This window comes from Propithecus coquereli, unplaced genomic scaffold, assembly GCF_000956105.1.
Source record: "Propithecus coquereli isolate 6110/MARCELLA unplaced genomic scaffold, Pcoq_1.0 Scaffold142, whole genome shotgun sequence".
Lineage (NCBI taxonomy): Eukaryota > Metazoa > Chordata > Mammalia > Primates > Indriidae > Propithecus > Propithecus coquereli.
Genome location: NW_012138525.1, coordinates 4,058,629 through 4,069,169, shown reverse-complemented (window position 1 = coordinate 4,069,169; position 10,541 = coordinate 4,058,629). Strand labels below are relative to the sequence as shown.

Below are 10,541 nucleotides of genomic sequence, written 5' to 3'. Positions count from 1 at the left end.
AGGACTAGAACCAGGGGCTGCAAAGGGCTGGTGGGTGGGCCTCGACCCTGGGATTTGGAGAGTGCCTGACGGGCAGCGCGGTGGCCAGAAAGGGAGGTCTTTTCCACATCTGGGCAGCGCGTGCATGAGTAAGCTGTTGACCTGCTGGGGAAGTTGCCAGGGATGGGGGCGAAAAGTGATTCAGGTCGCTGTCTTCTGTATTGGACCCTGCTGGGGAGGCGGTGCTCTCTGGGTCTGAGACTGCCTCGCCGGCATTTTCAGCCCTCCTACACGCCCTACCCACTCTTCATCCACCTGTTCTCTCTCCCTCTTGGAGGCTGGGAACTGGGGTTTCAATTGCCGAGAATTTATTGAGAGAAACCGCCTAGTGTCTAACCACTAATTTAAAAAGGCTGGTTGCGCAAGGAGATGAGAGTTGCTTTCTGGCATCATCTTCTGTAACTTTTATTTACACCCTGGACTCTTTTTAGTTCATCTCATAACTGGGATGGAGGTGCTCGGGAGGCATCTTGTTACAGAGACTTTCCCGACCTTTCCTGGACTAGGGGAAGGCTGTTCGCTAACCCCCCTTGAGCTCAGAAGGACTGCCCATAGATAACTTAAAATTCTGACCAAGGGGCAAATAAGTTGGCCAAACACAACTGATATTTTGAAAGCATTTGATAGTCCTTCTACCCTGTCTCAAATTTTGTGATCCCTGGGAAGGTCTCAGAAGAGAGAAATTTTGAAAATCAGATGATGAAACCTTACCATGCCTCCAAAAATAGATGAACAAAGAGCTAGGTTTGGTCTGTTAGTGCATTCAAAACCAGACGTTTATTTTATAATATTTTTGGACAAAACCTCTGTTCATGTGCTCTTAGAAGTTCTGGTAATGACATCAAGAGATATGAGATACAATGCAACCAGAATTCTCAGTGAGTTGAATGTGTCTCTGAAGATGAATAGGAGTGAGGTGAGGAGAGAACCTGTGCAGTGAGAGAGAGGGGACAGCTCAGGGAGATTATCTATGGCTGGAAAGATTCAGGTCCCTGGAGGTGGTCCTCCTTTGAAGTTTGAGACAGGAACAAGTGGAAAGAAGTTCGTAACTCAGTACAGCGGTGAAAACGTTGGATTTTGGAGTCACACGAGCCAGGCTCTGCCTGGCAAGTCACAGCCTCTGTGAGCCTCAGGTATCTCTTAGAATGAGGCTACTATACTTTCTTCGTAGAGTTTGTAGTGTGTACTCATTCAGTAAGAAGATGTGTGAAAAGTGGGACATGGTAGGTAGTCAGTAAATGTTGATCGCTGCTATCCTTTTCAAAGTTTCAAAATTTTACAGGTTGAACATGTAGACCATTTCCCAAATGGTAGTTGATAATACCGTATATTTTACTCTTTGGCATTTTTTTAGGAACAACTCTAAAACTGTGGATGTTTCCATCTTGTACTGTGAGGTCATAGGGGATCCACTGTCCCTTGGCACCTTGTCAGAGACAAAATCTGAGGCTAGAGAGACTGGGTGTGTCGTCATTTATCACAGTCCTATCTTTGAAGCCTTGTTTCTTCTGTTTGGGATTGTGTATTCTGACAGTTTATGTGTGTTTCGTCAGTAGTTTGTTATAGTGCTTCTTGAAAGGTAGCTTTTTGTTGGGGAACAGAGACTGGTCTAGGGGCTTTCCTCACCATGAAATATCCCTGTGAAATAATGTCAGGAGGGCTGTCCCCTGGCAGGGAACAGTTTTCTCAGACTTAAAAATAGGTTATGTTCCCAAAGATCATTTGCAAGTTGATTATTTGGAATGTGGAACACATTTTCCCATAAAAACAATGTGGTTGGGTTACCAGCCTGGCCTACAAAGCTTTTTATTTAGCATCTTAGTTAAGGTAGCAATTTACTAATAGTAGGGGCCTCAATTTTGGGTTCTGGGAACGGGACTTGCAGGACAGGTGGTAGGAGGAAGAGAGCTTCTGGTCTCTTTCTGTGGCTCTGGTTTGAGTTTTAAGTGCAGAGGTTTGTCTTGCTTGTATTTCAGATTCTCTATCCTTTTACTTAGGTCTCCAAGACTCCCGGCACTTTTCCTTTCCTCAGGACCTCTCCAGCAGGCTTTATTCCCCTAAATGTCACATGTTCCAGAGCTTTCTTAGGTCTCTGTCCCTTTTTTCCCATGCAGCTGATGTCAGCTAGGTTTTAGGAGAAGAACAGTGGGACAAATTTATACTGCGCTGTGAATGACTGGTAGTTCTTTACTCTTCCCTCTCTTTCTCTTTCCCTCACCTTCTGGAAAATATAGACACTCCATTTAAAATTGTGGCTTTTTTCTGATTACAAAAGTACTTTTCTGATTGTAAATTCAGGTCTACAACTCCGTATCCAAAACCCTTGGGGCTGCATATGTTTTAGAATACACAGTTTTTCATGTCTCAGAAAACAGCATCCCATAATCAAAATTACTTCAGCGAATATGTAAATACCCTCACTAAGTGAGATACAAAAGCCTACAAATGTCCTCATTTAGGTTTAGGTATTATACCAAGTGAGCTTATGATAAATTTATTTAAAAACTAGGTTTGCAGAGCTTTTCGGATTTTGGAATTATGAATAAAGGATTGAGGGCTTGTATTTTCCTGTGTGTCACAAAGTGAAAGTGAAGGGAGTCCTAAGTATTGGGAAGATATCTTTGGCTAGAGAGGCCACTTCTAGTAAGTATTTAATAGTTAGCTTTGACGTGAAGTTTGCCTCCAGGTAACCACATTGAACTGCCCTGGGTTTTCCTTTCCCTCACCTTCTGGAAAATGGAGAAACATTTAAAATTGTGTCTTTTTTCTGATTATAAAAGTACTGTATGCTTGTATTTAAAAGTAATATGTAACTTGGAAAATGGAAGTCCTTTATAAATCACACCCCCTAGAGATTACCATCAGTAACTTTGGCGTTTAATCCTTTAAATTTTTCCATTGCATATACAGTCATGCATTGCTTAATGACAGGGCTGTGTTGTGAGAATGTGACGTAAGGTGATTTCCTCTTATGCGAACATCATAGAGTGTACTTACACAAACCTAGATGGTATATGTATTTTTATTTATGTGTATAATTTCATATGAAAAACCAAATGTCCCGGCCCCATTACTGAACATCAGTCATTTCCCGTACTTGATCGGCAATGCCAACATCAGGTGCAAATGTCAGGTTTCTGTATGTGCTCCATTATAATCTCACGGGACCACCATCGTGCATGCGGTCTGTTGTTGGTGGACGGAGATGTTATGCAGTGCGTGGCTGTACTAATATGTGTGTGTGTTATTTATAATTAGTATGTATAGTTGTTTTTACAAGTATGGGATGATACTATATATAATGTAGTGCAGTTTTCCGTCTTTCGTATGTCAGCAATATAGATTTTATTCTTTTAAAAAGCTCTGAGGAGGCCGGGCGTGGTGGCTCATGCCTGTAATCCTAGCACTCTGGGAGGCCGAGGTGGGCGGATTGTTTGAGCTCAGTAGTTTGAGACCAGCCTGAGCAAGAGGAGACCCCGTCTCTACTAAAAATAGAAAGAAATTAATTGGACAACTAAAAAAAATATATAGAAAAAATTAGCTGGGCATGGTGGCTTGTGCCTGTAGTCCCAGCTACCTGGGAGGCTGAGACAGGAGGATCGCTTGAGCCCAGGAGTTTGAGGTTGCTGTGAGCTAGGCTAATGTCACGGCACTCTAGCCCGGGCAACAGAGTGAGACTCTGTCTCAAAAAAATGAAATAAAATAAAAAAATAAAAAGCTATGAGGATTTCCATTATGTTAGCATATTATTACTTAGCCATCATCTTATCAATTGATATTTAGGTTGTTTCTAATTTTTTTGATGCAGTAAGTACATTCGTGTATATCTTTGATTGTTTCTGTGAGCACATATGAAGGCTAGATTCCTGTAAGTAGAACTGTTGGCTCATTGTATATGTGCAGTTTTTACTTCAAAAGATAGTGCTGAGTTGCCTCCTTAGCAGGTCCTACCAACTAACAGTCCCACTGACAGCCCAGGAGAGTTCCTGTCTCCCTTTCCCAGAACTAATGCCAGATGTTTTTAATCTGCCAACATTATTTGGGAAAAGAGATCATGTATAATTTACATGTCTTTGCTGGAGGTTGGTGTTTTTGTTCAAATGTTTGTTGCAATTTGTATTTTTTTTCTTCTTTGAATTGCCTGTGTGTGTCTAAAATGTTAACTTGGTTTTATTTTTCTAACTGTCCTGCTTGGGTGGGGAGTGGGAGGGGAGGGCATGGTTATTGAAGGGATTGTCCATATTGCCCTGCTCTTTTTTCCTTGCAGGGTGAGGAAAGACAGGGGACCAGTGGGTCTGGTTTATGCTAGGGCTTGGGTGTTGGATTCTTGATTTAAAAGTGAGCGAGAGGAGAGAGAGAGCACGCGTGTGTGTGTGTGTGTGTGTGTGTGTGTGTTTGTTGGGGAGAGGATTCCATTTACCTATTTGTTTTTTCATTTTCTTCATCAAGATTCTTCGGAGGAGATCCCTCCAGCCACTCAGAACTTCCTTATTCCGAAAAAGGAGATCCACACAGTTCCAGACATGGGCAAATGGAAGCGTTCTCAGGTACCAGTGGTGTCTGCACTGTAGGTTGGAACAGGGTGAGAAACATGGGCTTTTTCAAAGACAGTGGTTTTCTAGGCATGAATGAGGCTCACAGCCTTCTTGCCCTTGGAACCTGAGTTGTCGGAAGCTAGGGAGTGAGGTGGCAGGGGAGCTGGGTGTCCCTCCACCTCGGGGACAGCACTAAGAGATGCTTTATCCTAAAGGTCTCGGGGACAGTGCCAGGGTAACCCTGAAGAGTTCTGCTCCTGGTTCTTATAAACCATTGCCTCTTGAGTGTTACTCTGTTGGCTGAAAATGAGTGTTCTCAATGGTAGAGTGGGTCACTTTGATTCTTGGCTGCAAATAACAGCAAGTGTGGGAGCCAGGGCATCAAGGGGAGAAGAGGTTATCTCATGGAAACCTCAGCCAGGGATGCGACTCAGCCTGAAAATACCTGGGAGCCGGGACTCAGAACAGTGGGAACAGACTGGCTTTCTCTGCTGCTCAGCCCAAGTGGTGGGCAGAAGATAACAGCTTGTACCTCCCATGCTTCTGATACAGGCTGTGGAAAGACAGATTGAGAAAAAGAGCATCAATTTTAAATTCTCAGGGAAGGCCTTGGGTCCGGTTCCAGTTGGGCACCGACCCTGGGTCTGGTCCTCTGGGCTAGAGAGTGTCACTTGTACAGAGGGCAGGCAGGGGCTCCTTGCATGCCTGGCAGGTTCTCTGTGAGGAGTCTGTTGTACTTACATTGCTTCAGCTTCCATGCCTTGTCCTCACTGGGGCTTGAGGCATCCAAGCTTATCTGATTCCCCCTTCACAAGCCTGTCCTCTACATATTTAGAGACGGTTATCATGTCTTCACCAGGACGAATAGTTCCTTCAGCTTAGGGACAGCATTGTCCCTTCAGCTATTCAAGGACATGGTTTGAATCCTTTTGTCATCTTGGTTGCTTTACCTCAGGGTTTCTCAACCTTAGCACTGTTGACATTTTTGGGTGGATAATTCTTTGTTGTAGGGGGCTGTCATGTACATTGTAGGATGTTTAGTAACACCTCTGGCTTCTGCCCACTAGATACCAGTAGCACCCCATCCCCCAGTTGTCACAACCAAAAATGTCTCCACATATTTTCTGATATCCTCTGGGAGCCAAATTGCACCAATTGAGAACCACTGCGCTACCCTGAACCTGTTTGTCTGAATCCAAACATGGCACTTCCCCTTGCTGCTTTCTATCTTGTGTTCCAGTGTGCTTTGCAGATAGGAATGATTGTGAACACTGGCTATAGTGTTCAAGGGCTTAAACTTGCCCTGGGCTGGGGAGGTACTCTGGATAATCCTCTTGGCCTGTTGGGGGTCACTGCATGTGCTGGCAGGAGGATCCTGGTATGGGAATGCTCCCTTCTAGATACTAAGTGGTAGGTTTTCAGGGCTTGTCTCAGGGATTGCTGTGGCTGCCTCAGCATCCACATGGCTTGGACAAGCAGCGAATGAGAGGGAAAAGGGATGAAAAAGAAGACCGAGCAGGAGTCAGTTGCTCTCAGCAACTGCCTCTCCAGGGGCCTGCTCCTCAGTGCTTTCTTATCCCTGTGCCAGGTATAACTAAGGCCCAGCAGGGAACAGAGTGTCCAGTTGACAGCTGGGGATGGGTGTGCTAGGAGACTGCTCTGTGGGCAGAAAACAGCTCTTCTCCTGGGAGCAGGCATCTGTGCTGCAGCCAGACAGCCTGGCCTGTCTGTGGAGGGGAGCGACATCTGGAACGTTACTCGGGGAGGGACCCTTGGTGGTATTCCTTGAACACCTCCTGGTTGTATGGCCTAATGGTCAAGCTTTTAGCTGTTCAGCTTTGGAGTTAGGCTGGCTGGGTCCTAGCTCCATGTCTAACGAGATCTTAGTCTTCAGGGACCTCGGGCAAATCACTTCTTTTGGTTTCCTCATCCGTAAAATGCAAACAGCAATAGTGTCTACCTCATGGGGTTGTTGTTTAAAGAAACTGCTGGCAGTTTCTTTACTGCCAGTGAGTACTCAGTAAACACTGGTTGGACGTCAGGGTGTTATTATGGTCACTGGCTGGCCAGCTTTTTTGGAGGGTAAGGGTAGGGTGTTGGCATTACCTTTCTACTTCTCCTGCTACCGGGTTGGGATCCAGGGGCAGCTTGGAGCTCTTTGGTAAGTTGGTGGAGCTAGAGGCTGGTGGCAGGGAGTCCGCCCCTCTTTCCCCATCCCCATTCTCCCCTCTGTTTGGTAGGCATACGCTGACTACATCGGATTCATCCTCACCCTCAATGAAGGTGTGAAGGGGAAGAAGCTGACCTGCGAGTACAAAGTCTCTGAGGTAGGCACAGGAGGAGCCTGCTGCAGCCACCTTCCCAGAAATGGCTCCAGAGAGTCACACGGGCTCAGTGCTTCCCACCAGGCCAGTGCAGAAAATAAGATCACCCAAACACACGTACACTTCACATTTTGGTGTCTATATTTCTGATTTTTTAAATCTATGAATAGATGGATATTTATAGAATTGGAATCAATGTAAATATGCTGTTTTATAGCCTGCATTTTTGCTAATTGGTGGTTTTCTATAACCTTTGAAATTAAAAAATATTACAAAAGAAGTAAACGTGCTCACTGGAGAGAATGTGTTTAACGTTAACAGAAAAGCTGACCTCTCCCTGTATTTCCCCTCATACCGAACATCCGGGGCAGCCCTGTTGACAGCACACACCCCAGGAAATCATGAGCACCTCTTCCCCTGCAGTGTAAATGGCTGCCTCGGTGAGCGGTACCGTCGTTTATTTAAACAACCCCAAGGGTTGACTTTAGAATCTCGGTTGTATCCCTAAACATTGCTGCCCTGAACATCCCTACACATAGATCTGTTTCCTAAGGATTCATTCTTATAAGTGGAAATGCTGAGTCAAAAGGGACGCACATTTTTTTTGCCTTTGGGTTCACACTGCCTGGTAGGTGCCTTTTAGATAGTGTTTCAGAGATAGGCTTGGTGTAAGGAGGGCAGGAGCCATGGGAAAGCAGATACCCATCGGAAGGTGTGGTCTTGCAGGGTGTTTGCTTTTGCTGGGGTTGCCATCTCCCAGGGCTAGGGCCCAGGACACCAGTGGCCTCTTGGGTTCGTGTCCCAGTTGGCCCAGAGCCACCTTGAGCTTCTTATCACAGACACCAGGGCCTGAGCAGCCCCTCTCAGTGCCTTGGCCCATCCAGCTGTCTAGCCACAGCCTGGGGCCTTTTGGGAAAGGTCTGGCCCTGCTCCAGCTCAGTTTCTCTACTTTTCCCAAGACTAACATTGTCCCCTTAACCCTCATATCCAGCCCTTGGTGGAACTGCCTCTTCCTGGCCCTTATCTGACTGCTGGGTGGCTGAGGTCCTGTTCTGTTCACTTGAGGGGAGTCAGGCCTGTGCAGGGGATAGACAGCTTTCACTTGGAACTCAGCCCACTAGTGGCTTTTTGGGTTCCTCTTGGGCCCACCAGTGCTCTGGGACTGTGGCTCTGGGTGCAGGATGGCTGGGGAGGGAGAGGGCTTTTCCTTGAGCCTGTGGGGAGGGATGCTCAGCCATGCTCAGTGGGCCGGGAGTGTTGAGGGGAAGGGCTAATTAAAGGGGAATGTTGTAATTACCCCAGCAAATCCTTAGCTGCTAAATCCCTTTCAGGATCCTTAATTGCCCCTGAGGTTTTGATGGTAGACATCCACGCCAACCAGGTATCGTCTTAGCTGGAGGGCTGTTTTTGCAGGATTGCAGCATGCTGACGTGCTTGGAGTCAGGCTGACTTTTGGTAACCTGTCACTTTGGAACTAGTGACCGTGTCATTTCTGACCCTCTGTTTCCTTATCGTAGATGGAGCAAGAGCCAACAGACCTACTAATGGCCCCATGGGGAGGAGTCACTGAGATTTCACATCTGGGTGTTTTTGCATAGCACCTATAACATACTAAATGCATTTATTGTTAACTACTGTTATCATTAAGTATTATTTGATTCTAATTTTCAATAGTGTTGTTGCTTCTGTCAGGGCTCTTTCTGAGCTGGGGTTCATCCTAGCACCAGAGCAGTGGTCTACAAGATAGCCAATTTGGTCTCCAGAGGTCTCCCAACTTCTGCCCACAGCTGGGAGGGGCAGGAGAAGGCACAGCTCTCAGCACGTGGGGGCCACACACAGGGACTCTCTTCCTATCTGGCATGGCTGGCTGGGCTTCCATAGCACCCGAAGCAAAGAATACAGCAACAGTGGTGTAGTGAGTTTGTCTAGATTCAAGTTTAGAAAGCTATCTTTCCTTTTTTTTTTTTTTTTTTTTGAGACAGCGTCTCACTCTTTTTGCTCGGGCTAGAGTGAGTGCCGTGGCGTCGGCCTAGCTCACAGCAACCTCAAACTCCTGGGCTCAAGCCATCCTCCTGCCTCAGCCTCCCGAGTAGCTGGGACTACAGGCATGCGCCACCATGCCCGGCTAATTTTTTCTATATATTTTTAGTTGTCCAATTAATTTCTTTCTAATTTTAGTAGAGACGGGGTCTCGCTCTTGCTCAGGCTGGTCTCGAACTCCCGAGCTCAAACAATCCGCCCGCCTCGGCCTCCCAGAGTGCTAGGATTACAGGCGTGAGCCACCGCGCCCGGCCTTAGAAAGCTATCTTTCATTTTGAGATTGTGCCTTCTCTACCCTTTGAGGCTTAAGATTTTCGAGTTTTGCGAAAGTAAAGGTGATAGGAGGTAGGAGATTTATTTTTGTTCTGTTGGATTTTTTTTAATGTACTAAGGGGGCAAAATAAAAAAATTGGCTGATAATATTTTAGGGAAGATTTTACTGGTCCATGAAATCCAAAAATCCCTTTCCAGGAATAAGGGAGGGTAGCTGAAGTTATTCTTTTGTCTCAAAAGAGTTCCAGCCCAGAGTTCCCTCCCTGTCCAGCTCTTCTCTCCCAACACCCCAAACAACAGAGGCAGCCCCCTGCATTCAAAAAGCCCTCTCCAGAAAGAGGAGCTGGGAATGTTTTAATTATTCATCGAGCTAGCAGCTGGGTCCTGGCTCCAGTGGCCTCCAGAGGCCACCTTCTCTATCGCCTTCAGTGCCTCGCCTGAGACAGATCCCCAGGGAATCTGGAGCTTGCTGGTGCTTCCTGGGGCCAAGTTTGCCGTGCCATCCGTCAGGTTTGCCTGTTCTCCTCAGCTCTTCCTGGTGACCTGGTTCTTCACAAAGCCAGGCTCTGACAGCACTCTGTCACATTTCAGCAAGGCAGCTTTATGCCACCCCAGCCCTCTGTCTCAGCCAGGTATAAAGGGAAATTTCTCCTCTTACAGTCAGTGTTTGCTATCCTCCCACGCCCCAAGCACAGGTAAAGGGGAGGTGAGGGAAAGCAGCATTCAGGGCCATTATCACGCTGTACATCACCAGGGGACACTATTTACATAGACTGCGATGCCATTGGTGCTTCCTGTTGCTGTGTAGCTGGGCACATGGGCCAACCTGGTTTCTGTTGGCTTGAGCCTGCCTTCGCCCCACCTGCCTCTCCCAGTGTACACACAGCTCTCGGCAGCGTCTCTGCACACCACAGCAGGCCTCATGCGCCTTGCCCTCCCAGGCACCACTTCTCATGTGGGCATCACTCTGCTAGTTCCTGCCTGTGCCAGGATTTCCTGGAGGTTTCTCCTTATACTGTTTGTTCCCATAGACACAGGCAAGATCCACTTCCTGGCAGGGACCCTCTTCTGAGGGCTGCCTGATTCGAGTCACCTCTGCATGGCGTTTTCTACCAGCCCCAGTGCTGTCCTGTTTCCACAAGCCACACTTGGAAGGAGCACCCTCTAGCCACCCTCACAGATCTGTGGTTTGGATGGACAACCCCACTTGCTTTCCTGATTGAATAACATTTTGTGTGCCAATGCTGCGCACACCTGCGACTCTGATTTCACTTCTTGGTTCCTGTCTTCTGTGGGAAAGGTGTAGGGAGATGGGCTCCCAAAACCCTGC

At 46.9% G+C, this 10,541-nt stretch overlaps 1 protein-coding gene across 2 annotated transcripts in view; it reads left to right on the top strand.

The window, feature by feature from the left end:
* Positions 1-10,541, top strand: part of PPP2R4 (protein phosphatase 2A activator, regulatory subunit 4) — a 28,868-nt gene that overhangs the window by 533 nt on the left and 17,794 nt on the right. Inside the window, exons 2-3 of one of the 2 annotated variants that reach the window (XM_012639786.1) lie at positions 4,489-4,586; positions 6,815-6,901. In XM_012639786.1, coding sequence (XP_012495240.1) covers positions 4,489-4,586; positions 6,815-6,901 — 185 coding nt within the window. The remainder of the gene's footprint in view (positions 1-4,488; positions 4,587-6,814; positions 6,902-10,541) is intronic. The other variant, XM_012639787.1, reaches the window with a different exon arrangement.